We start from the raw sequence: 27,487 nt of genomic DNA on the forward strand, positions 1-27,487 counted from the left end.
GAAGGGTTTCGCATCCACCCATCACTTCTTCCCATGTCCAAAACTCCTCCTCCTCGTGGATACGCTGCTTGGTCCTCTTTTGGTGGGATATTCTGTCACGGTTGTCGTAAGAACGGGACCAAGGTGTAGTGGATGTTGAGCTCCACATATTATTTACAAAGTGAAACTTTAAGCAAAAGCAAATAAATCAATAAACGAACAACGAAACGTGACTACGTGGTGCACATGCACAAACACAACACAATATCCCACAAACACAGGTGGGAAAAATAGCTACTTAAATATGATCCCCAATTAGAGGCAACAATACCAGCTGGCTCTAATTGGGAACCAAACCAAAACACCAACATAGAAATTTTAAACTAGAACACTCCTTCGTCACGCCCTGACCTACTACACCATAGAGAAACAAGGGCTCTCTATGGTCAGGGCGTGACAGAGCCCGAGTAATTGGAGAGCGCCGGCGCACGGCGCGAACCCTGACCCCCTACGTATTACACACCCCATATGAAGATAGATTGCCTGATTTAGTGTAAACATATGCTGCAATTCTAGCCATCAGTGCCACTTTCTCCATCGTAATTTGTATAGATTTTTTCTTCGGGGCCCAGTCGTCTTTGTGGTGTCTGACGTTTGGATTTTTTCAAAGGGGAAAGATAATGCAGTTCGCTGGGAAGAGGAGGCGGGAGTAGGAGTGCGGGAGTAGGAGTGAGGGAGAGAGAGAGAGGGAGGGAGAAAGAGAGGTGTGGGTGGGAGGGTATTCTTTTTTTATTTATTTAATCATCCATTTATTGCTCTCTATTTCTCGCTCTATGAAAGTGATCAAACGGTCGACTGGGGTCTCACTAAACAGAGCGTTGTTATTAGGTGACCACTCGACTGGGACAAAAGGGAGGGAGAGGGTGAATGGGATTTCCACTAACACACTCAACCAAGCCTGAGAGGAGCTCTAGTGAAATATGATCCCAAAGCACAAAACTGTATTAGATAGGGAAACATGGTGCTGGTGACAGCAGGGCACAACACAAGCAGAACAGATATTTTCAGGATCAGGAAAACAATGAGCTCCAAATTTTAGGCATTTAAAGTCAGATAGACCATGTAGCATTAATTGGTATTACAGATGATAATGTTAATTTAATCATCACCTAAAGTGGCATGTCTTCTACCTTAATACTCTGATATCATTCTGACTTCATTAAATGCAAAACTCCACTTTTGTAGGTTGAGAGTATTGTTGCAAGTAGCAAAGTCTTTATTTTGTGAACAAAAATGGCTCATTTGATCATTCATGTGTAACATTTCACCTTTCAACCCATGTGAAAAACCTCCACATGTCGAGCCAGATGTCCTAACCTATTTCTAGAGGTTTAGGAGGAGGCTACCTAAAGCTCCCTCAAAATCAATTCCCATGTTGCTCTCTGTCTTATTTCAAACAGCGCTGCCTTCCAAAGGACCCAAACGACTTCAGTTAGCAGGAGCAAGAGGTTAAGTCAGAGTTAGAACAGCGTACCTCTACAAGGTCAACGTGATCAGAGGGGACGCTTACTTACACCCCTGAACCTAACAAATATGGGAAACATGATAGAGTTAAGGTGGGCTAGGCACCAATATTCTTAAATAGCTTCCTTTCCTTTGTTGCTACTGAGGGATTGGATAGGTGTTCAACTACAGAATTTAAACAAATCAAGTCCTTTCAGATTGGTGGTCCAGAATGGGAGAGAGGGAAAAGGAAGCTCGTTAATATTATTGGAACGTAGCAAGTCTCACTGCTCTTTTACAATCAGTCTCACGGGGGGTAGAGACTAAGGCTCCAAAGCTGTATAGGGTTTGCATGCTCAAGTGGTGCCTTGGCAAAATATGTATCCATTTATTCAGCATATGTTTACATCCTCATACACCAACGTGTTTACATCTATTTATGTTGAGCTATTTTCTGTTTACTTTCCCTCCAACCGCTTAGGTGCCTTCTGCTTTTCTACTTGGCTGCTAGCTGATTCTGTACATATTTACCAGATATAGCTGATGGATGGAATATGCACTTTAGGGAATCTTTTTTCAGCGCCTTGGCGACTTTCACTCCAGTGATATCCTTGTTGAAGGCACAGTCATGTCCCCGATGAGGATCATCCACAAACCCATAAATCTCCACTATCCTGCTCCACCACTCAACACACAGGCTCTCCGTGGCTTTCCCTATATTGCACGTATCATTTCAAATGGAGTCCATATTTTATATGAGATACACCATCAAGGCCCCAGCCTATCCCCACCGCCCGGCTGACAGAACAGGGGATTTGAAGCGGCTTGAGCAACATGGGCTCCAATTTTCTATTCCTATCATCTCTATTCATGTTATGATTGATGCAGGTCATCGCTGCGTTTGCCCCCGTCGCCTACAGATGTGTGTATCAGATCATTTCCTCCCTTTCTTCTGGGGGGAAGAAATTGTCGGACGCACCGACAGTGTGAGCCTGATCTGAGTCTGTCAAGTGCGGCTGTGTGTCGTCAGCTGGGGGTTGCGGAGCACCGACCGGTCGACAAGCATCTAAAGCCACCCTGTTACTGTTACACACGTGCACTACGCTATTGATTTACTCCTTTCATCCCGCTCTCTCTCTCGCTCTTTCATTTGTCCCTCATTCAGAGTAAGATGACATAGCAACACACTGGGACACATACAAACGTGCGATGCAAAACAGCACTCTGGCTTGGACTGCGGTATGCTGTCGTCTGTGTAAAAACAGTTGCTTTCCCCAAACATGACTCCATCAGCATTATATTCTGCACTGTATATATAACACACTGTACAAACTCAATACATAGACCTACGGGTAACCATACACCCCCCTCACCCCCCACCCCCCCAACACACACACATCCCATCACAGTGAGAGCATAGAAAAGAGAAATTCAAAGCAAGAGGCTTGATCAATCACCCGGGGCCCCTTGCGATCGATGCTCATAGAAATTTCTTGAACTTTAAACTGTGATTGACAGACAGACAGACTGGCCCCAGACAGACATGGCCTCTTTAAAGTGGAGAGCCACCAGGGAAGATGAAAGGGCTTCTTCCCTCACCAAACACACACTAATAATTAAGACTAAAACACTTTGGTGATATGGGAACAATTAGTCTGACTGATGTAGTCTGTATAACTCCTATGACCTCCGGTGACCCCTGTCTGACACCACACTAGACCACATAGCTTTGAAGAGAGACTTTCAGAGGAAAGATGGAATCTTTTAATGGGTACAGTACATTCGGAAAGTATTCAGACCCCTTGACTTTTTCCACATTTTGTGGATTAAATAGTTTTTTCTTATCAAACTATACACAATATCCCATAACGACAAAGCATAAGCAGTTTTTTTAGAAATCTTTGCTAATTTATTACAAATAAAACATTTAAATTTACAAAACTATTTAGACCCTTTACGCAGTATTTTGTTGAATCACCTTTGGTTTCATCAGACCAGAGAATCTTGTTTCTCATGGTCTGATAGTCCTTTAGGTGCCTTTCGGCAAACTCCAAGCGGGCTGTCATGTGCCTTTTACTTAGGAGTGGCTTCTGTCTGGCCACTCTACCATAAAGGCCTGATTGATGGAGTGCGGCAGAGATGGTTGTCCTTCTGGAAGGTTCTCTCATCTCCACAGAGGAACTCTGGAGCTCTGTCAGAGTGACCATCGGGTTCTTGGTCACCTCCCTGACCAAGGCCCTTCTCCCCCGATTGCTCAGTTTGGCTGGGCGTCCAGCTCTAGGAAGAGTGTTGGTGGTTCAAAACTTCTTCCATTTAAGAATGATGGATGCCACTGTGTTTTTGGGGACCTTCAATGCTGCAGAAATTTGTTGGTACCCTTCCCCAGATCTGTGCCTCAACACGATCCTGTCTCGCAGGTCTACAGACAATTCTTGGCTTGATCATGGCTTGATTTTTGCTCAAACATACACTGTTAACTGTGGGACCTTATATAGACAGGTGTGTGCCTTTTCCAAATAATATCCAATCAGTTGAATTTACCACAGATGGACTCCAATCAAGTTGTAGAAACATCTCATGGATGATCAATGGAAACAGGACGCACCTGAGCTCAATTTAGAGTCTCATAGCAAAGGGTCTGAATACTTATGTAAATAAGGTATTTAATAAATGTGAAAACATTTCTAAAAACCTGTTTTTGCTATGTCATTACGGGGTATTGTGTGTAGATTGATGAGGGATTTTTTTTTTTTTAATCAATTTAAGAATAAAACAAAATGTCGAAAAAGAGAATGGTTCTGAATACTGAACTGTATTTTCAATGAAGTAGTTTAACGCATTCTGTCTTCGTATGTCTCTGTAAATCCTACACAGATGTCAATGGGACATAACTCATGTCTGGATTCAGCCCCAAGTCAATGAGTACTTATCACATCCATTAAATGCTACAAGTGATGAAACTACACTTACTCTAGATTCCCTGAAGTTACCGGTAGAAGATTCCTCTTTTATTAGACAGAACAGTGTTCTCCACTGAGGGAATTTCCCTCTCTTCCACAGAGACATGCCACATTTCATATACCAAAGCCAGAGATCTACTCGTCTTTAAGGAGGGGGACTAGCAGAACTAATGTCAGATAATAAGCGTTTCTGTGGGGGCATTGTAGGCTGCGACTCAAAAATAATAACTTCTCAGGTGTGTGTGAGGGGGGGGGGGGTATTTCCTTGAGGCACACACTTTCCCAGCCTTGTCACTCCGGTCTAATCAAGGCACCAAGGAGGTAATTATTCACCAGCTGATTAACATATCTCCCCGCTGAAGCGGATGCACATGCTAATCACAGGGGTTGCGTCATTCTCAGATCTCACAGGAGACGAGAGAGGCAACAGAAGGGAGTGGTTGTTTTGCTGTCACCTCCACTTCTCTCCGTGCTCTAGAGGACAACCATCGATGTGATGTTCTTCTGTGTCTACGTGAAGAAACTAAATGTTTGATCCGACCGTGGTTCAGTGCAATACTGTAGGTGTACAGGGTGGGGGGGGGTATGTATGCTCAATCGTGGGGAAATCTACTGTGCAACAATGACGGAAATCTGGGAAACAATTAACACATGATTGTGTAAAAGTGTTCATTTTTCTTCCTACACTGCACGCAAGTTGATACCACGCATGCTTACGCATAATTACCTCCATGTGTTACAGTGAGAGTATTGGAACAATAAAAGTGCAGTAGTCAATTAGTCAGCGTACAGTGCTACAAAAAGAGATCGCCGACAGGGCTGGGAAGGACCAACACACCACGTCGAGTAAGTCAAATATTTTACAGAGGCTCAAATTCGACACTACGGAGAAGCCGAGGTATAATTCTCGCTCCTTTGTCACATGTTCACAAGACCTTCAGCATACTGTATGGAACATTTTGCTAATGTGTTCCATGTGGCCAGCCCCTGTGTGTGAGAGAGAGAGAGCGAGAGAGGGAAGTAAGGTACAGTACAGAGTGGACCATTGTTTTTCTCCTCACTGTGATAGGAACACTGGGCCTGCCCAACTCCAAGGCAATATGCCCTGAGAGAAAACAGCGACTGCCCATGCTGAAAACCTCTTAAGGGTTTAGCCTGGGAGGTAGTGGCCGCCAGGGCGCCAGGTCTCCTTTCACGCCACACAACAACCAGGTCCCAACAGCAGCTCCTGCTAGCCGTCTCTGCCATTGGCTGCATTCTTCTTTCCGAATAACCTCATCCGAACCAGCACTGGATTGCCACACGTCAGATTAACCCAAGTAAAAGGCTATGTAGCTTGGACTGGCTTCTCACACCCCTTCACTCTAACACCCAACCTCTGGGTCACACGTCCTCTCCCTCTAGACAGATGTGTTTTGTTGTTTGGGGGGATTTGGACAAGATGAGGCTTGCCACGAGAACCCCCTGAGGCTGCTGCCCCCCAGGCTAGTGAAATAGTAGTCACAGACTCAAACCATGCATCACTCCATGAAATGGATCCGGCACAGCGCGTGTGTTGTACACTACACTGCCATCCATGAATGATGGTATTCACGTCCTATGAATATTATCATCCATTATGGCAGAGGAATTAGTAACACTATTAAAAATAGTACAATTTCCACGAGTAGTGGTAGCAGTACTAGATAGTAGTACTAGAAAGTAGTAGTAGTAGTAGTAGTAGTAATGATAGTTGTAGTAGTAGTAGTAGTAGTAGTAGTAGTAGTAGTAATGATAGTGGTAGTAGTAGTAGTAGTAGTAGTAGTAGTAGTACTAGAAAGTAGTAGTAGTAGTACTAATGATAGTGGTGGTAGTAGTAGTAGTAGTAATGATAGTGGTAGTAGTAGTAGTAGTAGTAGTAGTAATGATAGTGGTAGTAGTAGTAGTAGTAGTAATGATAGTGGTAGTAGTAGTAGTAGTAGTAGTAGTAATGATAGTGGTAGTAGTAGTAGTAGTAGTAGTAGTAATGATAGTGGTAGTAGTAGTAGTAATGATAGTGGTAGTAGTAGTAGTAGTAGTAATGATAGTGGTAGTAGTAGTAGTAATGATAGTGGTAGTAGTAGTAGTAGTAGTAATGATAGTGGTAGTAGTAGTAGTAATGATAGTGGTAGTAGTAGTAGTAGTAGTAGTAGTAGTAATGATAGTGGTAGTAGTAGTAGTAATGATAGTGGTAGTAGTAGTAGTAGTAGTAGTAGTAGTAGTAATGATAGTGGTAGTAGTAGTAGTAATGATAGTGGTAGTAGTAGTAGTAGTAGTAATGATGGTCCAGTAACAGCAGTGAAGGTAATAGTAGCAGTATCATCATTCCAGTATTTAGTGGGGTGGTGGTGGTGGATCCATGCTGCCAGCCTCAGTGCTTGTAATGCATAGATCAATGTGGCCTATGGGGAAGGGGAATCGATGGGTGCTGAGTTATTGCAGTACTTGGCCACTGATTTTTAGAGAGCTGTGTTTTCCCAGGAAAGTCAATACCTCCAGGCTCCCCTCATTAATTTCACCCTCCCCTCCTCGAGCTGCACCTGGGGATATACAACCCCTGAGAGAGACTGGAAGTCCGGGGGAGGGAGGGAGGAGAGGAGAGAGGGGGCAGAGAGGGAGAGGGAGGCTAGGGAAAGAAAGGGTAAAGGAGGAGATGGAGAGAGAGGGGGAAGATGGAGATGTGCAGTTGGCAATAAGAGGAAGATGCATGAATAAAAAGGAGAAAGAAGTGTGTGGGAGAGAAACCATCACATTTGTATTTGGATATCATGTGTGTGAGATATGGATTTCAAGTACTGCACAAGAGAAGGCTCAAATTAATGATTCTGACTGGAGGGCAAACAATCCAAGAAGCCACTGGTCTGTCTGTCTGTTTGGTTATAGGAGAAACCAGCACCTATAATATCTGTCTAGACACCAGACCCAACTCTTTAGTTCCAATATCAAGGAGACCAATCTCTCACTGTCTCATAAGTCAATGTGGACCCAGACATATTAAGGCAGTGACAGAGTCAACATAGTCCTGTATGTCTCTGTATTGTAGATAAGCTGCAGTCACATAGAAAGTGTCAGGTAACAGTGGAGTGGCCCTAGGAGCGCAATTCGCTCAGGTTCATTGTATTGCCATTCTAGCCCATGGCAACAGTTTTAAAGCCTAGGATCAAAACCTGGAGACACCGTTCTCTGCTATAGAGGGAAGAAAGAGAAAGAGGGGAACTTATCTAGGTCTCTTCATTCTCCCTCGGCTGAGTTTAAAGGAATAAAACATTTCGATCCATATGTACCTCTGTCATAACACAACGTGTGGAACGCTCCCTCTTTTTTGGCATGATATCAAACAAAATAATGTGTTAAATTGGTGAAAACCTTTGGTATGTCGTCTCTACAACTCGACTGATTTGCTACGCTATTCAACGCTGTTTGATAGGAGAGGGCTATGTTTTTGGGAGGGGACGCACTGAAAGACGAGCTCACTTGGGCATCTGGAAGTTCCCCAGAGGAAATGACATCATTGAGCCTGGATGCATTCTCTTTCCTGTTCAATTATACACAAGCTTGCCTATTTAGGATTTAAAAGCTTGCCTCATTTTGCATTCATGAAGAAGACACTCCTGGCACAATAAACACGCTCCAGAAATGCACACAGACAATCTTGAAATATGTATGTGTAAATCAGATTAAATGTTGATGTGTGCACAATATGGGTCTCAATCTGGAGAGAAGAACTAGAGACTAATGAGCATTTTTTTTACAATATTATGATGCAGGCACCTGTCTGTGTTAGGAATGGATTCACCACTAGGGAAATACAGCTTTGTTGATTTGCTATCAATCAAGTCAAATAGTTTTTGTTTTCCATTTTTATCGACTTCAAATCATAAAATGCTCACCACATTTGAGTACTTCGGTGACCACATAAAGTATTACAACTCCTTCCAGGGATCCACAACACATTTTTGCTCTACAGAACCCGTCCCACGGCCTAATAGACGTACAGGACGAGATAACAGGAGGACTCTATTCACCACACACGTCCATAAAAGCAATACACCGAGCAGTAGTCAGTCATATCGTCAAATGGAATCAGATATTAGCATTGCAAAAGGAACCGTAAGCTGGGTTGGACGGCCCATTGTGAAGTTGTCTATTTGCTTCGCTCACACTTGCATGGGAACTAAGCGGTGCTTTGAACAGAGGGGAGAAGGCTGCAGCGATAAACCTGTGCTTAACAGAAAGCCTTAACACAGTCCCCTCTTTCATCGGCAACACAGTGACATTTACTTATCACACTAAACAGCCATCCATCTGACCTTTCTGCTACTTTGAATGGCATCTGGATATTCCGATGGAATAATCGGGAATAGTAAAGCACTGATTTAAGGGAGCGATACTCCATTCTGGTGGCAGTCACGCCCCGGCATTAAAAGTCTGGACATCAGACAAAGGCTTGAAGGATAACCTGGGGAAAAGCTCCAGCAAAAAGAAGGGTAGGACTCAATGCCCTTGCACAAGGGAAGATGTTTACCACCTTGAAAGGACAGAGGAGGACGGGGAATGGAGCCACCACTATATGTATGATAATATATAGTATGGAGAACAATAAACCCTATAGGAAGTGACAGTCCCAATGCCCATTTTTTAAACTCAATATAATGGTTAACCTATATACTAATGTTAATAAAAACAGACCTTCAGATGAAGTGATACCAAAGTGCTTTAAAGGGGAGGAGAGGAGGAAGCAGAGAGATATAGAGAGAGGGTAAAACAGATAAAAGGAAGGAACAGTGATCTTACCGGTGTAGACAAAGCGTCCTGGCGCCCCTTTGCAGAACTGCTTGGATTTGTAAGAGAGCGTGACCTCCACGACCCCTGGGATGTGGCGAGGGGGCGTCTGGACCCGGATGGCGTGGGGCGTGATTAGCTGGAACACATCAACACGCACGCTCGTTTAAACGCTAAGAGCAGTGCACTGTGGGAGGTATGGTCATTTCTTACTATACAATAGACGTACGTAGTCTTAGTTTGATCTCGAAGGTGCATTTACAGCATCATCCACAACTTTGTCTAGCAAATTCAAATTGTATCATTTTAAAAGTAGTTTAGAAGACAATAATATCTGGCGCAACTTCCAGTTCAGTCAGTACATATGGCCAAACGATGAATCACGGTGAACCCAACCGAATACACACCGATGAACTGTCATGAACTATGTGTAAAGATTTCCAGATAGAGACTGTGTGGCGTGGAGGCATCTGCCTGACTAACAGAGTAGCACTGAGGCAGCCCCTGTCGTCTCTGAAGCACCCTGGACATATTTCAATATTTTATGCCCTGCGTTATGCACCGCGTCTTACTCTTGAGTTTCTTCACCTGGCCTCCGTGTGTGTGTGTGTGTGTTGTGTGTGTATCTGGACCCACCTCACTCCAGACCAGCATAGTGCCGAAGACCACCTGCAGTCCGTCAAAGAAGTTGTCTCCGATGATTATGACAGTGGCTCCTCCGGTCGTCCACCCCTCACTCGGGCTGATGGCTTTGATGCAGGGCGTAGCTGCTTCGGAAACACAGACAGCGGAACGGGTATGACTTCTACTTACCAGGACCGTTAAATCCCCCAACTTGACAAACGGAGTGGTTACACTTTTGGGCCAAAAATGTGTTATATGCTCAGAGGAATGTTAAGTCACTGTCGGGTTGCAATATGACTAATAAAATGCAAGGGTAGCATTAACAAATGACATACAATTGGTGTGTTTCTTCCCCAAACAGATGTCTAATTGCATATGGTCCTGCCGTCTACGATGTCAATTAGTTCAGTCATCAAAAATGCAGAGTTATGATTTTATTTTTTTTTGATGGCGGAGGATCAATAAGCTCAACAGAAACATTACAGTGTCTCCTGCCTGACCAGACTGTGTGTAGGCACAACAGAAACATTACAGTGTCTCCTGCCTGACCAGACTGTGTGTAGGCATAGCAGAACGGAGACAGACTAACAGGTCCTGTCTACAGGATATCTGGCCAAAACAGCCACTGCACTGCAAAAAGGGGAACGAGGCAAGTGATCAAAATAATGACTGTGGCTTGTGGTGGAGGTGGGATACATTTGCCACACAAGTCTGCAAGCAGATCGTATGTCTGTCAGAGACCGATGCCAATCCAATTGATATTAGGATGAGTTGAATATCATAGGCCTACTGCTCCATGGTGTAAAGGTAGTCATGCTAACTAACTGTGCCCTGGAGTGGTGGAACTGTATAGCCTTCTCAAATGTAAAGATGATCCCGAAAGAGGAGGCATGGGAAACAGACCTTTAAGGATTGAATGACAATTGAAGCCGGTAGATTATAAATGAACGCACTGTGCTTCCTCCAATGGGGTACCGTATGACAGAGTCTCTCATACCGTTTAACTGTTGTTTTTTAGGGTGTTGTTGGAGAAGAGGCTTTTCCTTGGTAGTCTACTGTCATCGCTTTTAATTTCCCTCTGTCACAGCAGTAAGCACACAGTCAAATGGGGGGACTCTCACAAATGAATAAAACACAATGTTGTGAAGCAGACTGTGGAAACTTTGTACGTTTATCGAGGGGGGGGGCCTTAGGGGGGGTGGAACAAAGACAGGAGCAGATGTTGGCTTTATCGCCTCTGAAAACATCCCAATCTGTCTGAGATGAAAGACGGTGAGACTCCCTCACTAGGGCCTTGACTTCAGCGATAGCCTTCTCGAGTCTGCATAGGGAGACAATGGCGCTCTGACTCCAGTCACACAATGGCACTGTACTGCTCTGCTTTGTTGCTGTCAGTGGTGACCACCCCATGTGACTCTCTCTCACAGTGTTTCTATGAATGCTGTTCATCCAGTGTATCCCAATGCTCTTGTCATTTTTCAACTCAGAAACTTGGAAGAAGTTAGTTCAAAGCGATAAGTTTAAACTGTTTCACTGTGCCTAGCCAGGTGCTAGGCCGTGTGGTCACTAGGCAGGTAGGGGACAATGTTTTAATATTGCCGGTAAGAACAAGAGTACTATTCTTTCTTACAATATGGCACCATGTTACGTCATAACCGCAAACGACACAGTGAGGTAGATTTTACAACGTGATTCTGGGGTGTTTTTTTTTAGGGCTTTGGTAATAAAAGCTTCAAAGAGGATGTCATCATTCTTTTCCAGACATAAGGATAAGGATATGGATTCATTTAGTCCAATAAAGAGGAAGATGTAATTAAAAGTCGGTTGTTCAGCGGGGCAAAATAAAATAGGGCACCATTATTTTCACCACAGCCAAAGTGTCATGTTGTCTGTAAGTGTGAGGTAGTTGTACCTTCAGAGGGGTCCAGGCGTCGGGCCCTCCTGCCATGTTTGGAGTTGTTGTGGACAAACATGTTGTCAGAGACAGCAAGGACATGGCCATCCACGTTCACCGTAGTGGAGACCACCACCTGTGGGATAAACAGAGAATCTTAACGATATACTATTGTTTTCAATTCTTCCACCTGCGTTGTGAGCAGAATGAGAAAATGTATTTTGTGTGGAACTATAGTGGCAGGTTTAACAATAAATATGGCCTTACCTGAAACCTTCTCATGTCTCGTGGGTTCCCTGCATTTTTCAAACAATTCTGATTGCACTTGAGGAAGAACTTCAGGAAGAATCTGTAAACACAAAATTAAAAAAAACATACATACAACATTAGAACTCTGTTTCATCAAGAGGTTTTATTCAAACACTGAAAACAGTTAATCACATTTGAATGTTGATGCAATTTTCAATATGATGCATGCTGGGAGAAAAATAGTTAATACAATCAAATGCAACCATGCTTTTTATTTGCTATTCGTGTTCAAAATCAAACTAAGGACATCTCGCTCAGTAAACATTTCAAAACACTTGAATAAAATCTAGAATTATTTGAATTTTTTTTAACCAATCATTTTCTTCATTTTTTTCCAAATAAACCCAAAAAGACACTCCTTCTCCCTCCAGACTCATGGTGTCTCATTAGGGTTGGCTTTTGATTTGACCTTCTTTATGTCCAATCCTTTCTCCCATGTGTTAATTGACTGTTTTTACGGCAACAGAGGGGTATTGATTGGGAATGGATATCAATGAGGATGGGCCGTAATAACCCAGTCGTTGGCGCTAAGATTCCCAGCCATACAGTAAAAATGGATTGCCGTCTTAATGCCACTGCCATGTAATCTCCGAACATCCATCTTCTGGACCATAAGCCCCCTATTTTGATGGAGCGCTTTCTTTTTAATTGCCACATTATCACAATAATAATCCGGGCAGTTAACAACCGGCAAGGTCACAGACATCCATGTCACATTAACCAAGGGATAACCTCGTCCAATGCTTTCATGTGGAAAGGATGCTGGGAGTCTCCTATAGTGGAGAGCAGCCCTTTCAGAGAGATATAAATTGTTGCTATCTGAAGAGAGCATTGATTTCTCCCTAACAAGACAGTAACAATATATTTAAAGCACACAGTGGTGAGCGAAGCGATTTTCTCATTGCTCAATCAAAATATATATCTAAACCGCCTCGAGTGGCTGTACAGTGATAAGCATAGAAAGAGAGAAAGACAGAGGGAGTGTGAATTCAAAAGAGCCCTGTTGCGTAAAGAAATATGCCCATTTTGTAATGACACATTGAACAAGAAAGAAATTGCTACTCTATTTAGCCGGTATTGACTGAAACTGGATCTGGGGTGCACTGTAGGCTACTAATGCCCTTTATGGCAATGGAATACAATAACATGGGGAACCCATCCCCAAGCCCAATTCATATGATATCAGAATCCTTGGGAGGAGAGATATAGATCAATAGGGATTGAATTAAAACGCAGCTGGAGACAAGGGCCTGGTAAGCCAACCAGCCACGCTGATATTACAGCTACACTGTTTTTCCAATGGCGTTGAACCAGAGCAGAGCTCAGCCAAGCAAGCACACCAACTTGCAAAAAAAAAAAAAGAGAATCTGGGACATACCCTCCTAGAAGCCCTGGGTAGAGCCAGTTCAGAGTTAAGATTCACCACAGCTTTCCAAACGACAAGAAAACAGAAAAAAATAAAACACAAAAATAGGAATAGAGTGATGAGGGTGAGGTCTGTGGAGGGGGGAGCATGTGATGATGTCTCGACGGCCCCGGATCCTCCATCTGCCACTGGGCAGGAGTTGACAAGGAATGTAAGATTCCAGGTCTCTTCATGGAAAAGCGGCACCAGATCAAAGCCTGGTTCCCTTTGGAATGGTTCTGCGATAGCAGCTCGGAAGCAAAGGGGGAAGTAGCTGCTTGTAGAAGATGACAGGACGGAGGTTGAATGTTGATCTCAACTTTGAGAAATGGGAGCGAGAGAAAGGGGTTAGTTTTCAGGCCAAACTTGTGCTGTAAACTGTATTACTTCACAGCTGCACAATGATTTTGTCACTTGAAAAGGTTACCCAATCCCATCAGAAAACTCAACAGGTAACTTCACTAAGATTGAATGTATGAAATAGATTTCTGTACATTTGGAGCAAATTCAATCCCTTGTTTATAAACCACCAGAATTTTTATTATATCAGAAATATAATGACTATACACCTGTTCCATTGGCCTATTTTAAGAGTATGAGCATTGAAAAGCCTTTTGAAACCAGTGTCATGCTTGAAACTTGCAGCGATTATTTGTTTTAGCTTCCAAATTGGCAGAGAATTTTATACGAGACATATGATGGTGAAACATCATTATCACATCAGGAGAGACTAGAGTTAGTGGGAGAAAATGACTCTCAGGCTTTTGGCAGCTGCACCGCTCAGCACTGGAGCCCATCAACATTTTTTACAATGTTTTACCATATATTTAAATTCAAATATTCCATAGTATGTTATACTATGCTATAACAGAAGCCATGGATTACAGGCAACATCCGCATTGAGCTAAAGGCTAGAGCTGCCGCTTTCAAGGAGCGGGACACTAACCCGGACGCTTATAAGAAATTCCATTATGCCCTCCGACGAACCATCAAACAGACAATGAGTAAATACAGGACCAAAATCTAATGCTACTACACTGGCTCTGACGCTCGTCGATGTGACAGGGCTTGCAAACGATCATGGATTACAAAGGGAAACCCAACCGCTAGCTGTCCAGTGACGCGAGCCTACCAAACGAGCTGAATACCTTCTATGCTCGCTTTGAGGCAAGCAACACTGAAGCATGCATGAGAGCACCAGCTGTTCCGAACGACTGTGTGAACACGCTCTCCATAGCCGATGTGAGTAAGACCTTTAAACAGGTTAACATTCACAAGGCCACTGGGCCAGACGGATCACCAGGACACGTACTCAGAACATGCGCTGACCAGCTGGCAAGTGTCTCTTTACAGACATTTTCAACCTCTCCCTGAACCAATAGACCCTTCTCTACCGGAGCGCCAAGTCTGGGACCAAAAGGCTCCCGAACAGCTTCTACCCCCAAGCCATAAGACTGCTGACCAGTTAATCAAATGGCTACCTGGACTATTTTCATTGACCCACTTATTGATTTTTTTTGCACTGACATTCTTGCACTGGCTGTATGCACACTCACTGAACTCTACCCACACACTCATACATACTATGAACACAAACACACGCATATTGATGCCATACACACTCACACAGACACACTTTCACATATGCTGCTGCTACTCTGTTTATTATCTATCCTGATTGCCTAGTCACTTTTACCCCTACCTACAGTTGAAGTCGGAAGTTTACATACACTTAGGTTGGAGTCATTAAAACTAGTTTTTTAACCACTCCACACATTTCTTGTTAACAAACATATTGTTTTGGCAAGTCGGTTAAGACATCTACTTTGTTCATGACACAAGTAGTTTTTCCAACAATTGTTTACAGACAGATCACTTATCATTCACTGTATTACAATTCCGGTAGGTCAGAAGTTTACATACACAAAGTTGACTGTGCCTTTAAAAAGCTTGGAAAATTCCAGAAAATGATGTCATGGCTTTAGAAGCTTCTGATAGGCTAATTGACATCATTTGAGTCAATTGGAGGTGTACCTGTGTGTGTATTTCAAGGCCTACCTTCAAACTCAGTGCCTCTTTGCTTGACATCATGAGAAAAATAAAAATAAATCAGCCAAGATCCCCTTTTTAACCTCCACAAGTCAGGTTCATCCTTGGGAGCAATTTCCAAACGCCTGAAGGTACCACGTTCATCTGTACAAACAATAGTACGCAAGTATAAACACTATGGGACCACGCAGCCATCATACCGCTCAGGAAGGAGACGCGTTCTGTCTCCTAGAGATGAACGTACTTTGGTGCAAAAAGTGCAAATCAATCCCAGAACAACAGCAAAGGACCTTGTGAAGATGCTGGAAGAAACAGGTACAAAAGTACCTATATCCACAGTAAAACGAGTCCTATATCGACATAACCTGAAAGGCCGCTCAGCAAGGAAGAAGCCACTGCTCCAAAACCACCATAAAAAAAGACAGACTACGGTTTGCAACTGCACATGGGGACAAAGATCATACTTTTTGGAAAAATGTCCTCTGGTCTGATGAAACAAAAATAAAGCTGTTTGGCCATAATGACCATCGTTATGTTTGGAGGAATAAGGGGGAGGCTTGCAAGCTGAAGAACACCATCCCAACCGTGAAGCACGGGGGGTGGCAGCATCATGTTGTAGGGGTGCTTTGCTGCTGGAGGGATTGGTGCACTTCACAAAATAGATGGCATCATGAGGAAAGAAAATTGTGGATAGATTAAAGCAACATCTCAAGACATCAGTCAGGAAGTTAAAGCTTGGTCGCAATTGGGTCTTCCAACTGGACAATGACCCCAAGCATACTTCCAAAGTTGTGGAAAAATGGCTTAAGGACAACAAAGTCAAGGTATTGGAGTGGCCATCACAAAGCCCTGACCTCAATCCCATAGGAAATGTATGGGCAGAACTGAAAAAGCGTGTGCGAGCAAGGAGGCCTACAAACCTGACTCAGTTACATCAGCTCCGTCAGGAGGAATGGGCCAAAATTCACCCAACTTATTGTGGGAAGCTTGTGGAAGGCTACCCAAAATGTTTGACCCAAGTTAAACAATTTAAAGGCAATGCTACCAAATACTAATTGAGTGTATGTAAACTTCTGACCCACTGGGAATGTGATGAAATAAAAGCTGAAATAGATCATTCTCTCTACTATTATTCTGACATTTCACATTCTTAAAATAAAGTGGTGATCCTAACTGACCTAAGACAGGGAATTTTGACTAGGATTAAATGACAGGAATTGTGAAAAACTGAGTTTAAATGTATTTGGCTAAGGTGTATGTAAACTTCCTACTTCAACTGTAGCATATAGGCGCACTTGACTTTGGGCACCCAGAGGAGAATCAGAGATGAGGGGCAGGATCGGGCACACGTCGATATATAGCCTAATAAAAGTAATTCTAAAACTCATTCTAAAACACTAAGAAATATTTACATTTCATCAATTACAAATTACATGACCCTCCCCTTGACTAGATTTAAACAATACTAAACCTTCCCCTTGACTGAAATTGAAAAAGCATGACCCTCCCCGATATTTCTCCAAGTAAGCATTCTGTAAATTTCGATCCATCCCTAAGGGAGGAAAGCCAGGGAGTAACTTCTCCTTTTCCGTTCAACCCCTTCCTCCCTCCCTATCGAGAACTTATTAAAACATCATAAATAATGAATGTCCATCTACAGCCAGGGCTCCGTTATTAGTTCCAGGCAGTTTTTCCCGCCGTCTCGCTTCTGCTCTTAAAAAGTAGGTAAAGATAATGAGAGAGTCGGTGTCTCTGTTGTAAGCCGTCACCTCATTATGCTGCCCTACAATCAATTACAAGGGGGTGTGTGGGCCTGCCAGCCTCTAATGTGGGACCGTGGCTGTGGCAGGAGTTACTGCTGCTATAGTCCTGCTGGGCTAACCTTCCTCAGTTTAGGCTGAGTCCACATTCATCTCAAGGCATCCTTTCCTTGTCTCGTTGTGTCCTTGTCTCCTTTCCTTCGTGATCGCTGATAGGTGTAAGGACTGGATGGTCTACAGATGTAGGATCTTAATTTGAGCCAGTTTGCTACAGCAGAAAACATGAATTATTATGTGAATTATAATTAATGGGCATTTTTGTAGGGGTTGATACATTTTTTATTAGGGCAAATAAAGTCTACAATTTGGAAATTACAAACTTTTTAAAACTCAAATTTACCACAAGTTGCATTTCCTGCAGTGCAGGAAAATTCTCAGCAACAAAAGCGTGATCAAATGAAGATCCTACATCTGTACTACTGCATCTCGGTTTAATCTTTCAAGACCTACTGCCTATAAGGCCTTGTGAACATAAGGGAAAGGAGATGTGACTATTGGGACGCTGCATACAGTTAGCCCAAGTACAATAGCATTACGAATAACGTTGGCACAGAAGCTGCACAAAGCGGCAGTAGGCCAGGAAGGGGGAAAATACATTAAAGAACAAGGACATAGGAAATCCCTATGCGGGCCCTCTAAAAATTGAACCGCCTGATGAAAGCGGTTGTGTAACATTATTGTTTCAAAGGAATAAAGCTTGAGATAATATAATAATATGATGTACACTAAAGCTGAATGAGGCTGAGCAGGGAATAAGCATCTGACTTCAGCATCATTTTCATTACAGCGGATGTGAGCTGAGGTCCACTCTAGATGATGTCATCCTGGGACCACACCCACAGCACTATACTGAAGCAATTATGTCTGGCTCAAATTACAAGGCCCTCCTGACTCCATACACACAGACACATTCACACACACACACACACACACACACACACACACACACACACACACACACACACACACACACACACACACACACACACACACACACACACAGACACATTCACACACACACACACCTTCACCATTCCCAGAGTCTCTCATTTATTACGTTAGGCAAGAAAAATAAGAAATCAATATTTCAGCAGGGGTATTTTTAAAAGCTGCCGCGTTTCCAATTCTGACCCACCATTTGCTTTGCGTGTTTGATGCCTTCTATGAAAAGACAGAACCAGGCGGTGCTGTTTACTCTATGATGAGCAGCACCAGGAGGTAATGAGATAGCGCCTCAGATTCTTTGAGGTCGACTTCTCCAATTTCAAAACTAAGGCTGAAATCAACTGAGAGATGACACACTGCTGAATTGCTTCACAGTATAACTGAGACAAGTTCTAATCAAACACTTGGGTTAGACAGAGATTTACAGTCTGCCCAGTGACACTGAAATGACATTAGCATTGTCGCTAATTGTTTCACAATCGGTTGTCATTTGATTTAATCTACTAGTTATTGTTGTTCTGCTAAATTCAAGGAACATTTTCCCCAACATCAGAAGGAACCATATTCCACACAGTCTTATTACAGTATCTAATATTTACTCTACTGTATTGAAAACAAATGCCCTCTTCAAATAATTACTGACACATTCTGAGGAAGCTCCTGTATAGCTAATTAGTGTGTGAAACGGATGGAGTTAACAATATGGCTCAGTGTGCGTGTGTGTGTGTGTGTGTGTGTGTGTGTGTGTGTGTGTGTGTGTGTCCCCTTCTGACAACGCTCCAAGACTAGGATCCTCCTCGGTTCTGCTACATGCCATCAATAATTTAGTAGCCAAGATGGCAATTACAGGACCATGTACAATCAAACTAAATATTTGATGAGGCACTAAAACAGTCTCTCTCCCTCTCTCTCCCTCTCTCTCTCCCTCTCTCCTTCTCCGAAACATACATAAACACACACACGCTCGATTGTCTATTGTCTTAACAACGCATTATGACTCTGGTCCCTTATTCCCCGAACTTTGCCAGAGACACAAAAGCAGTTTATTCTGCTAAGAGTGTCATGCACAATTCATTTGCTACTTCTAAAATATTGAGCGGACACATTATGTATTTTATAAGGGTTTGTTTCACTTCCGGCGTATTAAGGAAGGCCGTCTCTCTGCCTGGAAATCAACACAATACAAGAGGAGGACTCAATCAGACAAACAGATGGCCTTAAATATCCAAATCAAATCGATTTTAATTGATCGCAATATAAACCAGCACCAGGATTTTACCTCACCTTTCATCTTTGATCAGACACCGATTATTCAGCATAAAAAATTATGTGACATAAAATCCATTACTGCTGAACATTTTTGAGATGACTTTGTCTGAGCATGGTAAATTGGCAGCTGGCCATTTCCACTAAAGGATACAACAACTCTGCTACTGTATGAGGGATGATAAATAATTCGATCAGAGATAATATCTGCCTAGAATATCTATATTTAATTTATTATGCTAAGGTCAACATGATCCTTTAAAATGAAGCAGTGTTGTTAATGAGAGCCTTGTGTCAGCAAAGCGTTATCAGCTTGCGGAAACTGTGAAAAATATCAGCGTGTTCAACAAAATCCCTTCTTTTTTTTATGTGAGATCTATCATATGAAAAACACATGCAGAATTCCTTGAACACAGATATGAACAGAACATCCCATCATTATTTCATGCTGCAAGTGTGACTGGCTCTATTCTGAGGGTGGATGTGAGAAACTGCTTCTGAGCACAGAGAGAATGGAGTTTGTTTGGCCAAGTAAACCAGTTCCCTGTCCCACCACAACCTCCTGTCCGTTGTGGTACTTAAACCCGCGCACACGCACACGCACGCACACATTTAGGGCAAAAACACACACACTCTTCTCCGCTGCACTCAGGTTTCCTCTGATCCTTCCTCAGCTGTGTTTTGGCCTTGTTGCCATGGCAAAGAACATATTTATCTTTCCAATCAAAATCACTCCACGACATAATGCTCTAACGAGAGAAAAAAAACTGTGACTCGCGGTGACCTCATGGCCCCGGCATGCATTAGAAATTGTAGCAAGCTGCAAAAATCTGTCCTTTGCTTCCTGTGCCGAGAAACATATCGTCAAATCACGCATCAGAAAGATCACGGTTTGTTCAGAAACAACATTCTTCATATCAAACAATTATTTAATGTTTTTCTTTTTCAATTTTGGCGAGTTTTGGATAACACACATGAGTGTAATTACATTAGATAGAACACCTTTCAACCTCAGTACTGTTTGGAAAGTTTGAAACGGTAGAAGAGACATGTTGTCGTTATCTCCGAGGTGTTTTGGAGGTAGGGTAAAACCCTAAAGCGGGGAACGGTGAACAGATGTGGCCGGGGTGTGTATGGGGAGCGTCAGATATAGAACCACAACAAACGCAGTGCATCAAAAGCAGAGGCTGAGAGCTCACACTGAGGGATTCAGCAGGAGTGAAACAGCAGGTGGACACACACACACACACACACACACACACACACACACACACACACACTGTGATGAGTGAAACAGCAGGAGAAGGGTACACACACAAGCATGCATGCATGCATAGGCTACACACACACACACACACACACACACACAATACATTACACAGCAGTGGGAGAATCACCACAACGACAGGTAAAGCCCTGAACAGCGATGTATGGCGCTGAATGAGGAAGCAGCTCTATATCTTTCATAGAGGTGGTGTTAAATAATTCATTGAATCATCAACTTGACTAGGTCCAGCGACAGCTTGAAACAGGACGGCTGGAGCATCAATTGAGTCTCTGAGTAAGTCTGATGCAAAATGTTGTATTTTTTCCTTTGACATGAGTTAACATCAGTGTCAAGACAGATGAGGCTTTTGTCTGGAAACATCTGAGGTTAAAGGCTATTTCAGGCTATAGGTCCTTGCTATAGGATAGGCTGGGTGGAACTTCCACCATATTGCTTATACCTATCCAATCCTTTCAGATCTATAAGTGCCTAGGAGGTAGGAGTTGTCGAGCACATTCCCCTATGTCGGCTGGTCAAAGCCACAGACCTGTGGCTACCAGCTAGCCTCTCCTCCCTCACATCTCTACAATCACCGTCTAGGCGAGAGAGAGGACGGGCTGTCCAACAACCTGTCCGCCGAATGCAGGCGTAAGGTGAAAAAAATAAAATCCCTTCCTGACACGTTGATTGACAGCTCCATCCAGGCCCCCAGCACTGAAATCAAGCTGTCAGTCTGGGGGCGGCGACGGAGGAATTGTCCTCTCAGATTTAAATACAGCCCATAATAGGCTACCATCTATCACGCCTGCCGCCCAGGTTATTCTTAGACACCTACATTAGCCCTTGGCCCAGATAGGAATGTCACCAGATTAAACATCCAATTTGTTAACCGGCCGGACCAGAGGTGCTGCTTCTTGACAGGACTTACAAACAAGCACAAATGGCCCCATTTTTCACACCGTGGCCTGCAGGCTTTTTAATGCAGAGTGGGCCTCGGGCCTAGCGCCAAAGCAGGCAGTCTGTCGAGGTAGAGAGACGGAGCAGAGGGGTGTGCTTGTAGAGTGGTAACACACACACACACACACACACACACACACACACACACACACACACACACACACACACACACACTTGAGTAACAAAGATCTGAACACTATACACCTGATGACTAACAATGTATACAGAAAAGACAGACCTTTCACCAAATCATGCCTGTTATTCACCAATAAAGGCTCTCTATTCTGATTTTAAAGGAGCAAACTCACAGTAGCCTACCAGTGCATACTGCACACTCAGTGCATGGTAGAATCAATCAGGCCAAATCCACTGCTGTAGCATGCTAAGGCCCAGGGAGAAGGAGATTCACTGTATACTTGAGATGAAGCCATATATTTCAGTCAATGAGGGCCCTATGGACAGACTGGGAGCATATTGGTAAACAGAGGGAGAGATGGACTAGCAGATGCCACCAGTTTAGACCCTGCAGACTGGGAGACAGTGTGAGAAATATGGGGATGTAAGGCAGACACCAAGCACAGCCAGAGCCATGGAAACTGTCTGCAGGGAGACATCTTACTTGGAGGATATATACATGGGGAAATACTGTGAATGAGTATCTATAGTGCAGATTGTAACTGGAAGAAGGGACTGAATGCAAGTCCCATCATTAAGCAGGCCTGAACACAAATGTATTGTATATGAACTTCCTGTATAGGAGAGTAATGTAACCACAGAACTAGCGAATAACAAAAAGTCTCTTAGAAAAAGAATGCAAATTATAAGGGTCTGAGAAATGGACCCTACTAAGTAATATAATTTTTTTTTATTTAAAAAAAAAATCATTTTAAACCGTTCTTCAGAGGAAGAGTGATTTATCCCTCACTTTGTCTGTCAGACAAATGTTTCTCTTTATGGCTAGTACTATTCCAAACGTGGCCTGGCGTCATAAAACGAATACACGGCATCAAGTATTTAATTAAGTATCTAGGCAGAGATGTGTGAGCGTCTTGCTTTATTGAACCAAAATTAAAAATAGCTTTCCCATTTGAATAAACGGCCTGGGGGTTGCCTCTCAAGCGTTTCATTATAATATTGCACATGCCACTTTAACCTCTTTAAGCGCCGGCCCCTTCAATTGTTTGTGAATGGAGACAGAATACGCTGAGAACGCCTCTCATCAACAACAGAGAGACTTCCTCCTGTCAGCTGACTAGGGAAAAACATGGCAACCTCCTGGTTGTTCTGTTAGTTTGTACTCTTTTTGTGCTGAGGAGGAGATAAGACAAAGAAGGAGGGAGGAAGGAGGGAGGAACAAACAGATATACAGCCGGTGATATGTTGATAGAAGCAGCATAATGATGCAACCATTACAAAGTAAATGTAATTTAGTCCCGCCTTTGAAGTCGGTGGAGAACCCAACCACGTTAGAACGTCTCAAACGGTAAGTTTAATCAAACACGACTGGAGCCCAAATAAAAGGGGGAGGAAATTTCAGCCGGGCGTCAACATAGCACCAAGCTACACCTAATTGGAACAAACAGCGGCAGGGCTTGGGTAGAGAAGAAAAGCAAAATGTGTTGTGCTCCTCTTCCAACTGGGGCTGTCTCATTTCCAGACGTAGGTTTTTAAATCGCAGCGAGCGAAAGCCCAATGATATTCTCCATCTGTTTGGCCCAGGACTTCTCTCAGCTGCTTTGGGAGGGACGTGGTCATGGACAAGGTATACTCCCTCACACCATCAGCCTATACCTTGGCCTGGCCCTGGACACTGCTAGGTGGGGCAGTTACAGCCTCCAAAAACACTCCCAATACCTCCTCCCAGTCTCACCCAACAGATTTAGCTTCGTGAATACATGATGTTTCCTGCTGCTTGTATAAGTAGAGAGAAATGGGTGTTAAGTTGCGATTATCGTTTTGATACCTTTTGGCTCAGGTTTTGAGAGCAAAGTATGTGAGTTTTTGAGTCTGTCCTTCAGTGAAATGGGTCTGGTGACTATGGTCCAGATTCAATTGAACTAGCCTTAGCATTAATGTTAAGCAAGACCTGTTAGCACAAAGTTTGAAACTTTTTTCCTCAGGAAATAAATAATACAAGTAAAATATATTAATAAAAAAATAACAGTTGAAGACATTTCTATTTGAAAGCTTTGTTTTGTTTTCTCTTTTGTTTTAGCCTGTGAAAAAAAAGAGGTCCCCAAAAGACCTGTCTGCTAGGCGTATCAGTGAAATCCATCCTACCTGCCCCTGACCCACACTGGAGAGTTCCACTCCCAGTGTGGGAGAATAGAGTTGCTACTACAATGGACTGCAGATGAGTCCGAACATAAAAGGAAACAGATCCTCTCTATACTCTAACCATCCCACCCAATGAGACCTCAGCACCACAGTAATGAAACATCAAATAATCCATTGAATTTTAATTTATGCCGAGTTTAACTTTTATTTTCTTTTCAAAAACAATAGGCTGCTTTCATCAGCGAGGAACGTTACCTCCTTTATTGTCCAGAGTGCAGGCTTGAAGTCAACATTTATCTTTTCATATTTCCAGTCAGTGTAAGTGGATTACTCATGAAATCATTCACTGCTAATAGCATCCAGATGCCAAAGTGCCAGAGAGGAATTAAGTCTCTCTTCAGAGCGATGATGTGGACACACAGTATCTTACTGTAACTGCTTCCTGGAGCATTGAAATATGCATCTCACAGATATTTCCTGTGTATGAAATTGCCATTAATATTTCAAATATATACTCAAGTAAATGAGTGATGAAAAAGAAGGGAAAAGATGATTTTGAAAAACAATTGTTTGCTATTTGCCGTGGGTTATGTCCCTAAAGAATTATGAGCGCACACACACACACACACGCACACGCACACACACACACACACATACACATACACACACACACACAAACAGGCATCAATCAATGGGCAGCAAGAAACAAAGACCAAGTTAGAAGAGGCACTTTATTACAAATATCATAAATATTCATAAGTGGGTGACAAGTGAGGAGTAATTGATACGGCGCTGTTGGGAAAGCTGCAGATATTCCAGCATGGCTGTCTGCCACAGGAGAGTGGAGAGGGAAACCAAGCCCTTAGAGCAGTGCAGGTGCACAGCCTGGATCCATCCCAGGTACACACAGGCATACAGGCGCAAACACAAAACACACACACACAGTACAGGCACACATACACACTCGTAAATGTGCTCACACTAACATGAACACGTTCTCCAGACTCCAGCACACACAGCCATAAATGACAAATGCTTTGCACACACGTCAACATATAGCACCACACGTTCACTGATAATACATATGTGCGCAAGGCCACAATGCACGCACACACACAAACACACACACTACGCTCAAGACACGTGGGTCACCCGTACACAGCTCTTTTACAAAAACAGCTACATACCCTCAATCACACACAGCCACGGCCAAATACCTCAGTGACAAAAGCATTATCTCAGCATCAGCTGCTGGGTGTGCTCCCTCTCTGGATTTCACATTATCCCTCCGCTCCAACCATTCAAATGGGAGTCAGTGTGTGTGTGTGTGTGTGTGTGTGTGTGTGTGTGTGTGTGTGAAGACTGTGTGGACGTGTTTAACTATACTTATGGTGACCAGAAGTCCCCACAAGAATAGTAAACAAACAAACAAACAAACATTTGACCAACTGGGGACATTTTGTTAGAAATAGAATTTGACCTTGTGGGGACTAAGGGGTTCAGGGTTAATGTTAGAATTAGTGTTCGGTTTAGAATTAGGTTTAGGAGCTAGGATTAGTTTTAGGGTTAGGAGCAAGGGTTAGGTTTTTGGGTTAAGGTTAAGGTTAGGGTTAGCGTTAGGTTTAGGGGTCAGGGAAAATGGCCCAAGCCCAGCTCATTTAATCCCTACCATTGTGTCGCTGAGTTGTCATAATGCTTCAGAAAATGTACATTATCCCAGGGTCGCTGGAAGACACAATGGAAGTAACCTAATTCATGTCCCTCTTACTGCCTTTAATGCCTCTGCTGATCCTACAGCTATTGTCTGCAGTAATCATATGCCTATGAACCAGAGTTATACTGTTAGCACTGAGGTGGTGTGCCCTAGCAGGAAGTCCACTGTGTGCAGCTCTCCCGGCACTAACATAAATAACCTGTTGATGTCTACCTCTGCTAAGCTTGCCAGTAAAGCAGGAAAAACAATCAAGCATCCCAGAAAAGTGTTAAAAATAGCCCACATTAACATATGTACCTTAAGAAACAAAGTTCATGAAATCAATAATTTGCTAGTAACAGATGACATTCATATTCTGACAATCTCTGAAACTCACTTAGATAATACCTTTGATGATACAGTGGTAGTAATACATGGTTATAACATCTACAGAAACGACAGAAATGCCAAAAGGTGGAGTTGTGGCTGTTTATTTTCAGAACCACATTCCTGCAAAGCTTAGAGAGGATCTCATGTTAAATACTGTTGAAGTAATATGGCTACAGGTTCACCTGCCTCACCTAAAGTCCATTCTGGTGGGAAAATTCCATGTGTGTAATGCTTGACAATGTATGTGATATCAATAGCGAGGTATATTTTCTGGGTGATTTAAATATTGGCTTGCTTTCATCAGGCTGACCACTCAAGAGAAAGCTTCAAACTGTAACTAGTGCCTGCAACTTGGTTCAGGTTATTAATCAACCTACCCGGGTAGTTACAAACAACACAGGAATGAAATCATCAATGTGTATTGATCACATCTTTACTAATTCTGCAGAAATCTGTTTGAAAGCAGTATCCAAATCCATCGGACGTAGTGATCACAATATAGTAGCCATATCTAGGAAAACCAAAGTTCCAAAGGCTGGACCTAATATAGTGTATAAGAGGTCATACAACACATTTTGTAGCGATTACTATGTTGTTGATTTAAATAATATTTGTTGGTGCGTGGTGTGCAATGAAGATCAACCAGACGCTGCACTTGACACATTTCTGTAATTGCTTATCCCAGTTACTAATAAGCATGCACCCATTAAGAAAATGACTGTAAAAACTGTTAAATCCCCGTGGATTGATTAGGAATTAAAAATTGTATGGTTGAGAGGGATGAGGCAAAAGAAATGGCAAATAGGGCTGGTTGTACAACAGACTGGCAAACGTACTGCAAATTGAGAAATCATGTGACTAAACTGAATAAAAAGAAACTACACTATGAAGTTTATCTGACCAAATTATGAAAGACAAGTATTGTAATTGTGAATTCTGGAAAATAAGTGTGGAAGAGGTGAAAAAAATAATTGTTGTTTATCAACAATGACAAGCCACTGGGGTCTGACTACTTGGATGGAAAATTACTGAGGATAATGGCGTATGATGATATTGCCACATCTTCAATTTAAGCCTACTAGAAAGTGTGTGCCCTCAGGCCTGGAGGGAAGCAAAATGTATTTCCCTACCTAAGGATCGTAAAGCCCCCTTTACTGGCTCAAATAGCCAACCATTTATCCTGTTTTCAACCTTTTGGAAACTTTTGGAAAAAATTCTGTTTGACTAGATACAATGCTATTTTACGATAAACAAATTGACAACAGACTTTCAGAACGCTTATTAAAGGGAAGGACATTCAACAAGCACAGTACTTACACAAATGACTGATGATTGGCTGAGAGAAATCG

General features: G+C 42.9%; 1 protein-coding gene across 9 annotated transcripts in view; it reads right to left on the reverse strand.

Annotated features, from left to right (window-relative positions):
- The window catches only part of LOC115205182 (transcription factor COE3), a 91,734-nt gene that overhangs the window by 19,358 nt on the left and 44,889 nt on the right, over window positions 1–27,487 (reverse strand). For 6 of the 9 annotated variants that reach the window (XM_029770894.1, XM_029770892.1, XM_029770888.1 and 3 more), the window contains exons 7-10: window positions 12,028–12,109; window positions 11,779–11,896; window positions 9,879–10,012; window positions 9,255–9,381 (exon numbers count right to left, since the gene is read on the reverse strand). In XM_029770894.1, coding sequence (XP_029626754.1) covers window positions 9,255–9,381; window positions 9,879–10,012; window positions 11,779–11,896; window positions 12,028–12,109 — 461 coding nt within the window. The remainder of the gene's footprint in view (window positions 1–9,254; window positions 9,382–9,878; window positions 10,013–11,778; window positions 11,897–12,027; window positions 12,110–27,487) is intronic. The other 3 variants (XM_029770896.1, XM_029770889.1, XM_029770891.1) reach the window with 1 other exon arrangement.

Source organism: Salmo trutta, chromosome 13, assembly GCF_901001165.1.
Source record: "Salmo trutta chromosome 13, fSalTru1.1, whole genome shotgun sequence".
Classification (NCBI taxonomy): domain Eukaryota; kingdom Metazoa; phylum Chordata; class Actinopteri; order Salmoniformes; family Salmonidae; genus Salmo; species Salmo trutta.